Raw genomic sequence first — 17,779 nt, forward strand, 5'->3', positions numbered from 1 at the left:
AGCATGTGGCCAGTGGTGGGCAGTTGTAGAGAGACAGAGAGCACGAGAGAAGAGACAACAGGATACCCCCAGCATGGATGGATGCATGGTAACGGGTGAGCGTCGATTCCGCGAATCAGCTCAGAACGGAGGTAATAATAGCAGGTATAGCATGAAATGAGAACGATTAACGATTTTCACATCTGGAACTGCGGTTGATACAAGTGACATGTCACAGTTTTTGCGACGTAGAGTGACGCGACTAGTTGTCTTGCAACTGTGACTGTGTTGGTTTCAGCGTCCTCGCATTTTGTCGACGCTTTGGGTTTGGTGCGAGGTCTTAGTCGGGTTTGAGTTGGTCCGTAACAATGTGATTAATAACACGCCGTGACATGCAAACATATGTGTCTTTTCGCGAAGGCGCGGTGCCATACTCCATCTCTCTACCAGATCTCTAGGCTTTAGTTATGGCCATAATTGTACTGTAGTAATTTCGAGATGCCTAGCGGCGGTTTACTCACGGAAAGTTCGCACCTTCCGAAGATCAACCGTCCCCTTCCCTTTTTGGCCACCCGGGCAGTTCGATCCACCAGCCACCTCGCTGCTGATTAGCTGTATGTCGGACCGGCTGCAAAGTGTGGGGATCCCACTCATTCCCCGCCTTGTGCGCGTGTGCTAGAGAACGTCGGCGGTGGCTAAAAAGATATCGTCTAGATGGAGTGGTTACTCGCAGTTTTCAGCTGCTTTGAGTAATAGTTGCGAGACTGCGAGGTTATGGGCCTGAAGTTGAGATTAGTGATATAAAGGCCTCGTCGAGTGGTGGTTGTCTTGTCGTGCGCCCTTCTTGGTATTGAGGTTGTTGAGCTTGAGGGTGGAAAACGTCATACCTACCTGCCTTTGGAGGAGTTGGGTCAAGCTCGTATCTGCGCGTATCTCTCGTCAGCCCTTTTTACTTTTACAGCTACTCTTGGCTTTTATATCTCTCTGACTCCAAAGCTTCAACATCGAACTTTCCTCTTCATCCACACCGTCCCTTGGAATGACAGTAGGTCGCAACTAGTCTGTCAACCGTCGCCATCCCAACAACCCAAAAATGGCGCTGCACCACCAAAACGGCACCTCGTCAACTTGCCTCGAGCAGCCCATCGAACTCCAAGACGTATCGAGCTATATCTCCAAACCTCAAGATGCACAGATCGCTAGTTCGAGCAGTACAGGCGGCCTGCGACTCTCGGATACGAAAGGTGCCAGGGAAAGCGATCCGATAGAGAATTTGCCGTCGCCAACGACACAAGCGCCAGCCAAATTGGAACGATGGAACCATCCACGATCGAATTTGTTCAAGACTATGGCGGCGTTTTGGAGTTTTGTCGTTATGGGGAGTAATGATGCGGCGTATGGTGCTTTGATTCCTTATGTAAGTCAACGTCGTTCTTCTGAGTGTAGAAGTCGCGACTCTTGAGAAGGGGGAAAGAAGCGCGTGCTAACAAACGATTTCAGTTGCAAGAATACTATGGTCTGACTTTCGTCGTCATCTCGCTAGTGTTTTTGTCCCCACTTGTCGGCTACACAGCTTCCGCGTTATTGAACAATAGCATTCATCTCAAGTTTGGCCAGAGAGGCGTTGCGGTTATAGCGCCGACGTGCCATCTCATCGCGTATATCGTTATTGCGGTGCACCCTCCGTATCCGGTGCTTGTTATTATCTTCATGTTGGCTGGGTTCGGGAATGGACTTGCTGATGCGGCGTGGAGTGAGTATTCTAATCTCTTCTTCTCTGCTCCCATAAAAGAGAAGGTGAAGAACAGAAAGACAGAACATTTCGACTGACAATACAACCCACAGATGCCTGGATCGGCAACATGGCGAACCCAAACGAAGTTCTCGGTTTCCTCCACGCCTTCTACGGCGTAGGTGCCGTTCTATCCCCCTTGATAGCAACGACTATGATCACAAAAGGAAGCAGACTACCCTGGTACACCTTCTACTACGTCATGGTACTGTCCCCTCCCTCATCCCTCCTCATTCCCCCATCTCTAACACCTTTAGATCGCAATGGCAGCCATCGAACTCGCCACCTCAACAACCGCCTTCTGGCGCGAAACCGGCGCCGCATTCCGCGCAGCCAACCCGCGCACCAGCGGCACGAAAGACAACCGCATGAAAGAAGCGCTTATCCGTCTGCCTCACGCACGCGTCACGTGGCTGTGCGCACTCTTCCTACTCGGATACGTGGGTATTGAAGTTGCGCTAGGTGGCTGGATTGTCAAGTTCATGCTTGAAGTGAGGGATGGAGAGGAGTTTGCGAGTGGCATGGTGGCGACGGGGTTTTGGATGGGGATTACGGTTGGGAGGATTGTGCTCGGGTTTGTTACGCCGAGGTTGGGGGAGAAGTTGGCTATTACTGTGAGTTTGTTTCTGGTTTCTTCATTCCTTCCTCTCTTCTTTCTTGTCTGACATGCACTAATTCGGATACATCAGATCTACCTCCCCCTCACAATGGCCCTCGAACTCATCTTCTGGCTCGTCCCCCAATTCTACGTCTCGGCCGTCGCCGTAGCCCTCCAGGGCTTCTTTCTCGGTCCCTTGTTCCCGGCTGTAGTCGTCGCAGCTACCAAGCTCTTACCGCGTCACCTACACGTCGGCGCTATTGGCTTCGCGGCGGCTTTCGGCGGAAGTGGCGCTGCCATCTTCCCTTTTGCGGTTGGAGCTATCGCACAAGCCAAGGGTGTACAGGTACTACAGCCGATTATTCTGGCGCTGTTGGGCGTGATTCTACTGCTTTGGTTGGGTCTACCGAGGATACATAAGAAGGAGGAGTGAGATATTTGAGGGTGTTGGGAAGATTGTAGGCTCTAGATTTGTTTGCTGTGTGACGGAATTGGGATATGCAAGGAAGCTACTGACACGCTTTGCGAAATGGATAATTTTGGCCATCCTCGAACCAACAATTTCATACCCGCCAAAGCTTAGCTTGGTTTACCACCCCACACTCTTCCTCTCAATCTTCTCCGCCCCTCCCTTTATCAACTTACCATCCTTCACCACCGCGCCAATTTCCATCACACCTACCAATTGCCCAGGTATCAGCACTCGACGTCCCACACTCCCTACATATACACATATGAGAGACTTACCAGTCGAACGGCCCACCCTATGCATAGCTTTGTCCCATAGGTGGTCTATCGCATCGACCAGGGAATCCGTCTCGGTACTTTGCTCAACAAGCCTCCAGCTATTCCCGGATGTAGTTGGTGTGACGGCGAATAGTTTCGCAGTGTGGAGGGTGGTAGATGTTACTGACCTAAGGGCTGTGTGTATCTCAGTACGTGCTTTCCTTGCGGTGAAGATGACCTTGTAGCGAGTAGTGTTGTTGGAGCTTTCTGTGATGAGAAGAGGTGCAGTTTCTAGTTGCCGATGGCTTGTTAGCTGGTCGGTTTCTGGTTCTCAACATGCTTCATTCTTTTGTTCCATCTGAGGAAGACCTGTAGATGATACTACATGCGCACGTACCGATGATCCATCCCTTGACTATTTCAACGAACTGCAGCTGCCCTAGTTTATCTAGTCCTGCTGCTTTCGAGCTATTGAACGCGTGACTGTGCTTTGTCACCACATTGATCGTCGGCAGTGGCGCTTGTGTCTCGGGGAAGAGGCGTATCGATGGTTTTTTGATAGCGTATTTTGGCGGGGGCGCCGGTTCTTTGCAGGCATTGTTGCTCGCGGAGGTAGAAGTTTCGGAAGAGGAAGAAGGTATGGATGTGCTTTTGATAATTAGATCGTTGATGCGGGCTTTGAGGTCGGCAATTTGCGAGATAAACATAACTGGAATTGTTTGAGTGATTTTGTAGTGAGTAGGAAGGTTTCGGTATGAAATTTAACGTGGAAGAAGGCCGAGAGGAAACATGTGGGTATCTGAGAGTAAGAACATGGCGAGCGTGGAAAACGTGGCAAGTGTCGTGGGTGCTAGGGGTATTCGAGGGATGGTGCGCTGGATGCGAACGCTCCTGCTTTTGATGAGGTTGAAGAAGGTACTGGGTACGGACTAGCCACTGGACTAACATATGAACATTGGATTGATATATTATGGATTTACGGAAAAAAAAACTACATTCTACCTGCCCCACTGATTCCCAAGACTACAAGATCGGGCCCTCTTCGACTTATGGTCATTGCTTAGTCCTCCCTCCTAGTACGAAGCCACCTCCACCTTATCCTTCTCTCCCTCGATCGTACCCTCCCTCTCCTCAAAAGCCTTGGCCAAAGTCTTAGCCTTCTCCTGTGCAATCTGCATTCCCGCACCTGCGGCAGCTTTGAGTCCGTCCGCCATAGAAATCGCAACCTGCTTCATCATGACCATAGTATCACCGCCTGCAAACACACCTCTGACGCTCGTCTCGTTGAACATCGTGTTTGCGATCTTGATGTGTCCGCCCATCGCCGGATCCACCGTCTCGACGCCAAGCTGCTCGATGAGATGTTGCGCGCGATTGACCGTAACGGGTCTATGAACGAGGAAACCGAGAGTGACTGGTTCTCCAGTCTCAAAATGGATTGTGACGCCATCTATGTGACTTGGGCCGTTGTTCACCATGCGAACGATCTTCCGCTCGTCGAGCGTTGCACCGAAAGCCTTTGCGAGCTTCAAAGCGTCTTGAATTGGCGCTTCCTTCTTGATGGGTCCGTTGGTAAACAAGGTAATTGAGACAGGTTCAAGAGGGACTGCCATTTGGACCATATGTGCGTATCCGGGATTATCAAAATCCAGTATGCCGACTGCACTCCCTCGTTGCTCGTAGCCATCGCAAGCTAGACACTGGTATATGTGATCTGGCCAGTTCTCCTTGTAGCCTTGAATATCGGGAAGGATGTCTTTCGAGCCTGTTGCTAGGATGACCTTCTTGCCCTCGTATGAGTGGCCTTTGCTGTCTTTGACTTCGAAGCCGTCGTACGAGTCCTTCTCATCTGGCAACCACAGTTGTTTCTTTGATGCGTGGGTTATGGTAGCAGATTGAAACCAGACGCTATCGTATCGGGATTCGATCTGTTCGCGGGCGATGCGGCCAAACTCTCTGGGATTGAAGTGATCGCGGGACGCTACAGTATGCATGTGCATGACACCTTCGTTGCGATACTGTTGGTTGTCGAATACGATGGCTTTGGCGCGTGTTCTTGCACAAGTGAGCGCCGCATTAAGTCCTGCGGGACCTGAGCCGATGATGAGTACGTCGAATATCTGGGGTCGAGATCGGAGCGCCATCTTGACGAGGCTTCAATATGTGGCTGTGGAGGTAAATTTATAGGGAGAGGGGGTGTCCTTAGTATCTGGGTATGACTGTGAAAGACGATGTGAGCTTGCGGTGGGTGTTGTGTTTGAGATCAGTCGAACTTGCCTGCTTTATACACCACGAACACCAGCTCCGCGGCATAAAGCTCCGATGCAAGCTCGTTGGTCAGCATACTCACCATAAAGGTACAGATTGTTCGGAACTATACAAGGAAGGAATTGTGGTATCTTAGGTAAAGTCCCCGATCAATACCAGAGGTGCAATGACGGAATGTCTCCGAGAAAGTTCCCGGATTGAACCCAACAAGCTCAGCCCTCGGCGAGTCCATAATCTACTTAGTATCATGTCTTTGCTTTACTGTATGGTCTGTATGAGAGCGCTGTGGTTATGACAACCCGTGGATAGCGCCCGTGAAGGGGAGGAAATGTCCAGGGAACCCACAGGTCGTCAAGTCTCTCCGGTGTAGCGTATCACGCCCTTCTGCAGCGCCATTTTTCAAAATCGAGTACTCGTATCTCATGTTTGATGAGCTGGTGCAGTCAGACTGTACGAAGTTGCGGTGTGGTGATGAAAGGTGAGGACGCAACTGCCCCGAAGGCGCCGTTGTTGCACCACGCTAGTATGAACCCCACATTGACAGGATAACTACGCCAGATCCCATACACCCAACACCTGGGGATCACGCATGAGGGATATATATCATAGGCTCTTATATGCAGCGAAGGGTGCTAGTTATCACGACTGAAGATACATCCGCAGCAAATAACAACGAGAACGTTACTACGATTTATGTCCTCGTCTCTACCAATCATCGTTTGCTTGATCATAATATTCATCCGAGTCTGGACTATACTCCCTTTCAGTATACTCCCGAATAGTACCTCCCTCTCGCTCAGCTACGTGGAAGTTAGTTCACTCCATTAGGTATCGCAATGGTTTAGATGTATGGCAACAACTTACCTATTACCTCCTCAAGTCTGACCATGGCCCCACCGAGGAAGTTCTCCATCGCCTTCAGGGGTGTGTAACAACTCTTTTCACCTTCAGCAACCAGATGCCATTTGCTGCAACCAGAATCTAGGTACACCAGCGCTCTTGTACAGTAAATAGCCCGTATTTCGCCCTGATCGTCGACAATGGTCTTTGCACCAGTCAGGACTTCGAAATGGTGGTAATTGGGATAGTCGTGGCTGAATATGGCAGTAATGTGTCCTGTGTAGACGTCAACTGTCCTGTTCCGTTTATGTTTACTTCGCATAATAGGCCATTCATTACTCACGAATCGCTTCAGCTCGCAACGCGGCGATGAGTTGGCAATTTTGAAGCTGTTCCGAGACGCTTTCTTCAGGCGCAGCAGTCATGGCCTTCAGTAGAGTCCGATAACAAATTCTGTCCAACAAACCGCAGCTGATTTTGTAGTCATGTCAACTCTGAGATGTTTGCCCAAGTATGTCACTATTTCATTGTTGACAGTAGGCTTTTCTTCTGGAAGAGCCAAGCCGAAGCCGGCAAGTACTATACAAGAAAGATACAGACCATTCGCATCTGCATGAGCGTTCACATGAATCGATTATGCCCTCATGTAGAATCCAGACAGCCTGAGTACTCATCTAAGAGGTCCCCAATTGCGATATGTGCCTTGGCATTATATCCTCGTTTCTCCATATCCAAGAGACATTACGCCGTGTTCGAATGGTATCGCCTCGTCTGCTGATTGCATCGGTCCACCCCATGTCACCACACCCCTCCCGTCCACCGAATATGAGCCTCCAACCTGCCATCTGCATGCGCCTTCTCCAACCAGTTGGCCCCAGACCCCCTCATTCTTCCTGAGCATGACCTGGTTGTAGCCATTCCTGGGATGCAGAACATGACCCCAAGTCGCTATGCCTAGACCCCATAGCGCGTATAGTTCCCGGTCTTGGTCTACTATTACGTCTACATTCCAGGCCCCGCCGAGTTTTTTGACCCATTCTGTAGTTGCAGCAGGTGTGCAGTGCGATATTGCGACGAAGTGGATGGAAGTGTGCTTGTTCGCAAGGGTTCGGAGCGTGAGGAAGAGTTTCTCTGAGACTGTTGCAGCTATTAGCAAATGTCTAACTTCTACTGTTGCATCCGAATACAGCCTCTGGGATGATGATTACTCACAAGGACATCCGCAAAACCTCAGGAACAGCAGTATAGTCGGCCGCCCATCGGCTGTAGGAAATTGTAACTTGGGATGGCTTTGTGCGCGGTCTCCTATGTTTGGTGGCTTGCGCACCGGGTTCTGCGGTGGTGGAGGTGTCGTCCAAGATTGTAGGGCTTTTGGTACACCCCATTGTACGTTTGCGAATGGGTTGGCGAAACCTGTGTCTCCTCCCTCGGCGCCATTTGTGTTCCCTTTCTTCGTGTTGCCATTCCCAAACAAGCCGTCGGTTTTTGGTAGCGATACACCGCCCAGTCCGGCTTTTCGGAGGGCTATCTTTGTCCCTAGAGAACTGAACATGTTTGCTGATGTCGTTCAGCGGTCGTAATTCGGATATATCGATCGGGGGCCGATCTAGATTTCCGCACGATTGTGTAGGGGCTACGCTAAATTATGAAGGAGTGATGCAAGTATTAATCAACCTGTAGGGGAAGCAGACCGAAGGCACTGTGGAATGAAAGAGATGTGCAGGAGAAGTCTCGGTTGTGCCGACATAGTGCTGATCATGTAGCTACGACGCGTCGCGGACCTTGCAGCTGAAACGAAGGGCGTGGCACGGACGGTTGGGGGAGGCGGAGCGAAACAAAGCGGCTACCGGATTTCGACTTCTGGTGGTACACAGCGGGTTCCATCCTTTGCGACTCGATATGAGAAAGAATAAGATGATAGTAATAACCATTATTACCAAGGTACGATAATGCCCAGGAGGCACGCTGTCACGTGTGAGGACGCTAATACCCATATGGGTAGCGCGGGGTAGGGATTAACTAGGGCTCCATTGATCGGCTCGCACAACCAACCATCAATGTACGCGTACCAAATGCGTCACTATCTAACTACAGGTCTAAAGGCGGTATAATCGTAAGCGGTAGTGACAGCAACACGCGTCGGGTATCCTATCGTACAGACGCCCCATATCTCCACCAACGCCATTTCCATCCCGCTAAACCTTCAGTACTATTACATTGTATCAACCACGGTGCCACAAAGTACGGCGCTCATCGCTTGTATGCAAAGATCGTCCTGCACTCGAGCAAGGTTTGGCGCTTTACACATTCTTGAACGATCTCTTCGTCTTCCCACCACCACTTCGGTTCGTCTTGGGCGTCGTCTACGAAGCTACCCCATATGTCCTTCCAGAAGGCCCGGCCGATGATCATGGAAAGCTCTTCGTTCACATTGGCAGTATCCGAGTCGATAGCGCACGGTAGCGTCATGCTCTGGTTGTCTTCCTGAACGAGCATCTCGAATCCGGCAGCTGTCAGCCAACTGGGGACCAGCGAACATGGCTTTGAGCATCTGAAGTCTCGCTCCAGATTGACGGAGAGTCTGTCCTCGATCCAGGTTCGCATCAATGGGCCGGTAGTCTTGCGTACCGGGGCAGCATCCATGATCCTGATCTCTAGGAAACCACCGGTAGCGAGCAGCTTGTGACATTCGCTGAACAGTTCCGGTAATATGGCAGAGGGTACCAGCGATGGCAACGTCGATGCTCTTATATGCGAGAAGTAGTCCTCTGGGTAAGGCAGTGGAACAGCACCAAGCTTGCGCACTGTCAAGTAGGATACGTTGCCCGGTAACTGAACACGTCGCTGGGGTTTGGTAGTGAGGAAGTGCACTGTTTGGGACGGATGCATTGCCGACAGTTGGTATACCTCAGCTGACATCGACCGTTAGAGATTGCACAGCAGCGTAACGCAAGGGCACAACATGGACTTACAGAGATTACCGTAGAGTTCAAGGATTCTCCCGGTGTTACACTCGGGCTTCGGCAGGGTCCGTTCCCGACCCAAATTCTGCATTTGGAACCCCGTCAACAGCCACAATTGTTTCTCGAGGACCAACTGTTTCTACCATTAGCAAAGGTCTGTGCAGAGTTATAACGACGACACGTACCTCCTCATCAACGTCTCCGCCTGTGCTCCATTGCCAATCTTCCTTCAGTCGGTCCAGGATGACCTTGGGACCGGCTCCCTCCATTCTCCGGATAAACCGTGTAAAACGGCCGAGGTCCGGTGCGGTATTCTGGGCGACTGTAACCTTCTTAGGGGTCGGACGCGACTGCAACTGCATTTCCGAAGGTACCCCTCGTGGAGTGAGACATTGCCATTGCGAGAGAGGCTTGCAGGAGACTTCGGAATTTGCGCCACCGCTCGCTTTTGAGACATGCTTAGGGTCTTCGTGTTCTTTATCCTCCTGGAAGCTGTCATGCAGCGCAAGTGCTTCGACTTTGGGCATTGCTTCGGTCTCAGCTGGTTGTGGCCACCTACAGACAATGAGCATAAGACCGACATTGGTGAAAATGTTACTCACCCGCTGTCAACCCTCTTCGCTCCAGGCATTGACATTGCCGCAGCACTTCCATCCTCAAGGGTCTCGGAACTGGCACGAGTTCTGCTCGTAACAAAAGATTTAGGACTGATGCGGCTTGCTTGCGTTGCATCATCACTGCTATCAACTACCGGCGGAGTCCTCACCGAGCGCTTTCGATCATCTGGAATATGTCTTCAGCACATGATCATGGTACGCTGATGCTTGATGACTTACGTGAGACGCGCGATCTCGTGGAGTCTGTCTTTCGAGAGGACTTTTCGCCTTCCAGCTCCGGTACTTCATCTTGTTGCGGATGCAGAGAATCACCGGATGGAAGTTTCGCAGGAATAGTACCTGTGTATGTCCAGCTAGGGTGCAGCGCGGGATCCTTGAGCTTGTGAGTGCGGGTCAAGTCCAACTCGGCCGGCACGGTCTTCGCCGTTCTCTGAGAATCTATGGTTTGTCCGGTTGATGGCCGTAGTATCCTGGGTTTTATACTCTTTGCCTTCTTCAGGCCTGAAGACCACCATTGCTCGCGGTCGGTAGAGCCAGAGTTTGCGGAACTAGTGGACGTTCGTGAAGTATGGATGGAGTTTGACCTGATGGATCGCTCTTTGGTCTTTCGCTCCCTCCGCGCTCCAACACTCTCCGCCTCTTGATCCAGTGGTAAGTCGGTTGCGAACATGTTTGATCACAGTGGCGAGTCTAGCGGAGTGCAGCGGGGCCACTATAAGTCGATCTTTCAAGGGGTGGGAGCGAATGATCGACTGAAGGCTATCCAGCACTCAAGGCTAGCCGCACCTCTCGACGGAAAAGTAGTCAAGTACCTGTGTGGAGGGTGTCGCAACCGTAAAGCGAGTTACGCAACGGTCCCATGTTTCCGCGGCATCGAAACGCTGTCGCACCACTCGGACCGTGGCGTTATTGACCTTTTTAGGACTACTATCAGGGCTTCCCTAATCCGAACTCATGCGCTAGTGCCCTGCCGTGCTTCCTTCACGGCGCAAAACCACTAAGCGCACCGTGTGCTTTCGGGTTGTTGACCATACTGCTGGGGAAAGATACACCTACACGTGGTATGAGCGTGCAAAGCAACACCTCTTCCATTCGGTTCTTCCCCGAAAAAGCAAATACTCGGGTTGTACAGCAATTGCGACTGGCTGGCTTATCGGGCTCACTTTTCCAACTTTCGGTGTCTCCGCCCAAGGTTTTGCAGAACCGCTTGTGGCTGGATACGATTCGCACATGCCAACATGCCGGCTGCTAGGTTGAATAACCGATATGATGCCGCCGACCTTGACTTGCACCCGCGGGCTACGAATTGCAAACCCAACTAGGCCGGCGATCACAGCTGATCCCTCTGATCTGTGCCGTGGGAACAAAGATGGACACCGGTGCCATGGACAAAATCAGCTGCAAGGCCGCTGAACCGCCAGGGCGGCGTGAACTGTAAGTGATCTGCCCTTAGTTGCTGTCTGTGTTGTGACTGTTGTCAGAAGCAATCGGCAAGGGAGAGGCACAAGGTTCTACTAAGGCTTTTAGTCGCCCCGTCATTTTGCTGCAGATGCGGGAGGGGCACCAGACATCATCCCTTTGGCCAGTCATGATGCAGCCTGATCGACATCGGGCGTGCCTGACTAGCGTTAGCTAGGCTCCCCGGCCCCTGACTCGCTTCCGTCAAGCCACCAGAGTACGAGCCTAGACTGCCACACTTCAGCACGCCGCACGAGTCTCCGCTTCAGCTGCATGACAACGCTCCTGCCGCCGTTCAATTCACTTGTACTACGCTTGCGGCGGTCGTCTTAGGTTGTCATGCCGTCACTCCGTCCAAAAGCTTCCTAGATCGTGCTTTTTTCCCTGCCGCGCCGCATGCCTATCCTCGTCGTTCCCACCCATCCCTTACGGTTGATATCACATCGCCTCGAGAGTCCCTGATGTATAGCCAGCTCTCCCTGTCGTCAATACTTTTCATTGCATTTCTGGAAGGCCCTTTGCTTATGGCCCCACCTTAAGCAATCGCATTGGCGATTGATCAATACCATATACCTTTTCGTTCCGAATCGTTCATGTTTGCTTATACCGGACGTGCGTGACACAAATATAGTCAACGCAGGGCTATCTGCTGCCGATCACTGCATCTCTTATACTGGAGATTGAAACCCCCAACTGGCGGCCAACTTCACGTCTGCAACATGGAGTCCATACGTTCCTCAATCCACTCGTTCAACGTCTACGTCGGCCGGTCGACTTTCGGCAGGATATTCCGTCTCTCCGGTTGTGGGCATGTATGTTCGACAGTTGTAGTAATATCTCAAACATGACTGACTGTCTTCACAGAAAGATGAGATCCTGCATACGAAGTTCACCACCGAAGTGCGGGCTGGACTTACGTCCTTCTTCACAATGGCATACATCATCGCTGTCAATGTAAAGTTCTAGAAGGATCATGTCTCGCAATATACTAACGAGCCCAGGCTACTATCCTCGCTGATACAGGAGGCAATTGCGTGTGCAATGATGCCACAGACCCTCTGTGTTTGACGAACACGGAATACCTCATTTGCAAGCAGGGTAGGAAACGTCCATACTCTCAACAACTCCAGCTGATCCAAGCTCAGATTTGAACCGCAACCTCATCACCGCCACAGCGGCAGTAGCCGGCTTCAGCTCTTTCCTCTTTGGGTTCTTCACCAACATGCCCGTGTGTCTTGCACCGGGTATGGGCCTCAACGCGTACTTCGCCTACCAGATCGTCGGCTTCCATGGCCAAGGCCTCATTTCCTACAACCTCGCACTCACTGCCGTCTTTGCAGAAGGATTCATATTCATCTTCTTGTCATTGATTGGCATGCGACAATGGCTCGTCAAGATCATACCAGTATCGCTCAAGATCGCCGCGGCATGTGGTATAGGACTCTTTCTTGCAGAAGTCGGACTGAGCAACAACGCGGGAATTGGTGCCATTGCGGGCTCAAAGAGTACCCCACTTGATATCGCGGGGTGTCCTGATCAATACAAGGATGAGTTTGGCTCATGCACAAGTCACAAGATGACTTCACCTACTGTAGGTCATATGATGCCGGCTTATCAAACATTGCTAACATGTCTGGCAGATGTGGCTAGGCATCCTTGGTGGTGGTATCTTGACAGCTTACTTGATGACATACAAGGTCAAGAGCGCCATGATTCTAGCTATTTTGCTCGTGTCAATCATCTCATGGCCGTGAGCTTTCTTCACCTATCTCAGTCAAGCTTAGGAGACTAACATTTATACAGACGAGGCACTTCAGTTACTTTCTTCCCCTACACTGAGGTCGGTGATAACCGCTTCGAGTTCTTCAAGAAGGTCGTGGACTTCCATCCCATCAACCGCACATTGAACGCCCTGGACTGGAACGTCAACGCAGCACCTGGCCATTTCGCACTCGCTCTTTTCACTTTCCTATATGTTGACATTATCGACTGCACAGCTACGCTCTATTCCATGGCACGTTTCTCCGGAGTGGTGGACGCAGAGACTGGCGACTTTCCGCGATCAACGATAGCCTATTGCACAGACGCATTCTGCATCTCCATGGGTGCACTTCTCGGCTGCTCACCCGTCACTGCCTTCATCGAGAGTGGAGCAGGAATTGCAGAGGGCGGGAAAACAGGACTGACTGCCATGACCTGTGGCGTCTGCTTCCTCATCTCGATGTTCTTCGCACCTATCTTCGCTTCGATCCCACCATGGGCTACTGGAAGCACTTTGGTTCTCGTAAGTCACCTGGCACCACCTCCATATTGCTAGCGTTAACGTAAATATAGGTTGGTTGCCTGATGATGCGACAAATCTCCTCCATCAACTGGCGATACATCGGCGACGCCGTCCCAGCCTTCGTAACCGTAATGTTCATCCCATTCGGATACAGCGCAGCCTACGGTCTTATTGCGGGCTTGATGGTGTACACGGCGCTCAACGGCATGATCTATTTGACAAAGCTTATATCCGGCGGATACATCGTTCCCGAAGACGAAGATAATCGTGAATACTGGACTAGTAAGTTTCATCACATCGCGCATCCCATCTCGCCGCACTTTCCCATCATCAAAACCAGCCGCTAACTCAGGAACCCAGTCAAACCCGCCGGCAGACTCCCCTGGTTCATCTCCGCATCCCAGAACCTTGCCGATCGCGTGCGGGGAAACGACAGGAGACAAAAGTCCCCGGATGCGCTCTCCATCCGAAGCACGGAGTCGGAGTGGAAGTACCATGATCGCATTGGCTCGAACGGATCGAATCGCGAGCTCGACTCTGTCGTCATTCAAGCCTTGCCCACTGATCCTCGTCGGGAGAAGGTTTTCAGGTCCATGGGGAGATGACGGCGCCTGTGATTGGCAGGGGAACTATTCTGTTGATTTAGAGTTTCGCGCTTGTGAAATGAAATACCACGAGTCATTTAACACTGCGTTCGAGGCTACTATTTTCTGCCCATGCCGTTATTTCGATGTCATGGCATTTGATGATTAGAAAACCACATTGAGCACTGGTTCGACGTCGGTGCATCCCGCACGTATGGGGGTGGTATGGACTTTGGCTCACGATCTCTGGGCCGGGTCAACGCCTTCGCTCGACTTTTGGTTCGGGTCCGCGGCATTGATACTAGTCTAACTTTGCTCCAACCCTCCCTCTTCTCCAACCTCACCCAGGCGACAAGAAGCAAGAAAGTAGCACTTTGCCCAGCCAGGGAAACTCAGCGAGACACTAGGCAGTCTCTCCGAGATCGACTCATTGCTTTCTTGCTTTTTTACTTCTAGCCGTACCTGCCACGAAAACGAGATCTACAAACCTTAAGGTTGGCGCAATGCCTTCCGAGCCGCGGATTCGCAAGCAGCACGGCTGGGGTGCAGATCGCTGCCCTGTTAGAAGGGGTATGCAGCGGCACTTGACGCGTAAGTAGAGCACTACCGCATGTCTAACAACAGTCCGCAACCGAACGTGCATTGTCTGATCATGCCATCATCGAAAGTGTCGGCGCGTCTTTATCGATAGTAACCAAAAAGCAATTCAATGCTGACAATTCCAACTCCACAACGCCTCTCGTGTATCTGAGGAAAACGAATTGCAACTCCCTAGGTACCCTTTCCCAGAATAGCACATGCGTGCGGGACTCGCATTAACGTCGACTCTCTCAACTCTGGTACGGGTCTGCGGCATGTGTACCCAGCTCAACGACGGAGATCACATTGCTTTTTGTAGGGCTGAAAAAGACAGTTGTATGACATCTCGGCAAGTAAGCATAAGCTTGCCTCGCTTCCACCGTCGTCGTCTTCCCAAGATGGGAATACTCCACACCCATCGCAGAAACCCAAACTAACCCCAGAGCGTGTATAGCGACCTCTTCTCGTACCCACTCTCGCTTCTGCAACACCAATTCGCGTCTGCACGTCTTTCTTTTCCCTTATCTCAACTCAACACAGCATGCCGCCATCGACCTGCCACACAGAGCCAGTAACGTAGCTCGCGTCGCTGCTTAGCAGGAACTGGATAATTTTCGCTATCTCAATAGGGTCGGCGCGTCGGCCGAGCACGGCGTTGTTCGGGAGTTGGAAGCCAAGTTCTGTATCGAGGGCGTCCATGAGGGGTGTGTTGACAAAGCCTCTAAAGTAGTCTCAACGTCAGCGACCGGCTCTCCTCCAGTGGCACCATTGCGCGCGCGAAAGAACGACCTAGGAGAACACGGAGAGAGTTCCTTTGAGTGGTGGAAAGAAGAACTTACGGTGCCATGGCGTTGATGCGAATTCCAGTGTGCTCCTGCTCCCTTGCAGCAGCTTTTGTGAGCCCAACGACGGCATGCTTCGAGGCGCAATAGACGGAGCAGTTTTGCTTGCCGACAAGCCCTGTTATCGACGCAGCGTTCACGATCGACCCGCCTGGCACACCTGAACTTGCCACACGCATGTTGCGCAGCTCAGCTGACATGCAGTTAAACGTGCCTCGGACGTTGACTGCGAAGACGGCCTCGTAGTCGGCGGCGTCGAACTTCGCCGCAGTTTCGAGTCGACCTGAGATACCTGCGAGGTTTACTGCGCCTGAATTATGCTCATGTCAGTCAAAGCACTCATGCAGATGTCGACTTCGCCAGGCACATTCATGCCTTGAAGACAGGACGTTGGCATACCGTCGATTTGCTTCAACCCAAACCTCGTCGGCGCATGTGCCAGCCAATGCTCTACCTCTTCCCTAATTGTAACGTCCACCTTCGCCCATATCGCACTCGCCCCAAGTTCCCTCGCGAGCTGCGACACTGCTTCTTCGTTCTTATCCCCCAGGGCGACCTTTGCGCCGCTTGCAACCAGCAGTGTAGCCGTCGCACGTCCGATACCTGACCCAGCCCCGGAAATAGCAAAGAGCTGCCCCTTGATACTATAGGGGGGCCCAGACTGTTTCTTCTCTTCACCTGAGGATGGGCGCGGGTCCTCAGGCATGGTATCGTCGGGCGATGATGATCGTCCGCGATGGAGAGTGCGACAGGGAAGACGATAGGGATGGGCGCGAGTGCTAGGCTGGTGAGAATGCCGGGACGACGATATCGTGGCGACTTCTGTATGTAGGTATAGCTGTTGCTCGGAAATGTGCGAGATGATGTGAGGACCTTAGCGATAGGTATATCTGTTGACGTTCGTCGGCGCTTATTCACACACGAGAAGCTGTGAAGTGTGGTGGGATGCTCGGCAGCATTTGCGCCTTCAAGTGCCTGAATATGTATGGGCAAGCGCCATGCGGTGTGTTGCAGCACGACATCTTGTGCTGGACGGCGGTGACGATGCACACTCTGATGCATTGCAAGTGTGGTGGGCTCAAGGCTTGATTGGGCAGTCTCATGCAGGTCGAGAACTCCAGGCGCCGTGCTATACCGTTGAATGGATTGTGTAAGAACCTCGACAAGTAAAGTTCAAGAGCTTGTTCGCGCTGGATGTCACGATGCAACTTGGCTGTCATGTCGTGGCTGTCTCACGTAAGCCAACCTCTCTTTGTCACCAGGCGTGGTTACAATTCGTATTGGTTCTGCAAGGTTTTAGTATAGTACAAGACTACATTATCTTAAAAGCCACCTACTTGTCAAGATGTAACAGCGTGTGTGCAGCAAGATGGTACACAAATTCTGGCCATCGCCGGTGTTGTAGGGCTAATTACCAGCATATTGTGGCATCCCGAGTCGCTCTTCCACCCTTCGTGTCAGATTCTGCAACCTCCAACATTGGATACGACAAATTTGGTCATTTCCTCCACATACGACCACAGGCCAAGGATAAACACCGGATCCCGTTCGCTCTCCACACGTTAAGCCTTTGACCGGCTGGCTAGTAACTTCGTGGGTGACCCGAAGCGAATCCCCGCTGTTGTATGTTTTTGACGTTTTTTGCCTGTACAAAGTCTGTAAATTAAAGGTAAAACTTTTTTTTTGTATGTATCAAGACCTCATAGATGCTTCATGGTGGCAAAAATACCGCAAAGTTGTGGGCAGAACTGACGGGTTGCTAACCATTCCAGGGTTACTACTTGTGAAGAAGGACAAGACGTCTAGCAGGTTCAAAGCACATTGTCCAGGCCATATAAGCCCTGCACATAAAGACTGAATCTCAATACACATCCAAAGAGCCACCCCAATGCCGTGGATCCCCTTGACTTTACCAGCCTAAACACCCACACTAGCACACCAAAACTCGGCCACACAAACCGTCGTCTCCCCACTATCCCCCACAACCCCACTTCCAAACCGAAACGTACTCACTCCATCCCTAAAGCACACAAACTCCTCCTTACCCCCATCCGTACCACTCAACGACGCCGACCCCGCAAGTTCACTCTTCGCAAAAGTATCAGCACTCTGGCTGATCTTTGACTCAAACACCCCAGATTCGAGATCGACACGCCGTGTGAAGCCGGCCCATTGGATGGCGCGTGAGGAGGAGACGGTGCCGATGTCGGTGGGGGAGGTGCTGGAGGCGGGGCCGGAGTAGAGGATCG

The 17,779-nt window shown here is 51.7% G+C and overlaps 6 protein-coding genes across 6 annotated transcripts; 2 read left to right on the forward strand and 4 right to left on the reverse strand.

Moving 5' to 3' along the window:
* Positions 1-2,034: 2,034 nt before the first annotated feature.
* Positions 2,035-2,802, forward strand: J4E83_006680 (uncharacterized protein; the record flags this gene model as incomplete). The annotated part of the gene is made up of 2 exons (XM_049333591.1): positions 2,035-2,385; positions 2,461-2,802. 2 exons carry the CDS (start codon positions 2,035-2,037, stop codon positions 2,800-2,802), a joined length of 693 nt encoding a protein of 230 aa, XP_049187313.1.
* Positions 2,803-4,168: 1,366 nt separating this feature from the next.
* J4E83_006681 (uncharacterized protein) lies at positions 4,169-5,239 on the reverse strand (the record flags this gene model as incomplete). The annotated part of the gene is made up of 1 exon (XM_049333592.1): positions 4,169-5,239. The coding sequence occupies one exon, from the start codon at positions 5,237-5,239 to the stop codon at positions 4,169-4,171; it is 1,071 nt and encodes a 356-aa protein (XP_049187314.1).
* Positions 5,240-6,912: 1,673 nt separating this feature from the next.
* Positions 6,913-7,755, reverse strand: J4E83_006682 (uncharacterized protein; the record flags this gene model as incomplete). Its single annotated transcript, XM_049333593.1, has 2 exons — positions 6,913-7,340; positions 7,416-7,755. 2 exons carry the CDS (start codon positions 7,753-7,755, stop codon positions 6,913-6,915), a joined length of 768 nt encoding a protein of 255 aa, XP_049187315.1.
* Positions 7,756-8,453: 698 nt separating this feature from the next.
* J4E83_006683 (uncharacterized protein) lies at positions 8,454-10,453 on the reverse strand (the record flags this gene model as incomplete). Its single annotated transcript, XM_049333594.1, has 5 exons — positions 8,454-9,115; positions 9,176-9,299; positions 9,352-9,721; positions 9,769-9,949; positions 10,003-10,453. 5 exons carry the CDS (start codon positions 10,451-10,453, stop codon positions 8,454-8,456), a joined length of 1,788 nt encoding a protein of 595 aa, XP_049187316.1.
* A 1,507-nt stretch (positions 10,454-11,960) lies between these two features.
* Positions 11,961-14,130, forward strand: J4E83_006684 (uncharacterized protein; the record flags this gene model as incomplete). The annotated part of the gene is made up of 8 exons (XM_049333595.1): positions 11,961-12,053; positions 12,106-12,195; positions 12,243-12,339; positions 12,387-12,832; positions 12,882-12,991; positions 13,045-13,525; positions 13,576-13,807; positions 13,886-14,130. The coding sequence occupies 8 exons, from the start codon at positions 11,961-11,963 to the stop codon at positions 14,128-14,130; spliced, it is 1,794 nt and encodes a 597-aa protein (XP_049187317.1).
* Positions 14,131-15,219: 1,089 nt separating this feature from the next.
* J4E83_006685 (uncharacterized protein) lies at positions 15,220-16,236 on the reverse strand (the record flags this gene model as incomplete). The annotated part of the gene is made up of 3 exons (XM_049333596.1): positions 15,220-15,409; positions 15,528-15,840; positions 15,930-16,236. 3 exons carry the CDS (start codon positions 16,234-16,236, stop codon positions 15,220-15,222), a joined length of 810 nt encoding a protein of 269 aa, XP_049187318.1.
* Positions 16,237-17,779: the final 1,543 nt, after the last annotated feature.

Source organism: Alternaria metachromatica, assembly GCF_023757995.1.
Source record: "Alternaria metachromatica strain BMP 0045 chromosome Unknown scaffold_15, whole genome shotgun sequence".
Taxonomy (NCBI): Eukaryota; Fungi; Ascomycota; class Dothideomycetes; order Pleosporales; family Pleosporaceae; genus Alternaria; species Alternaria metachromatica.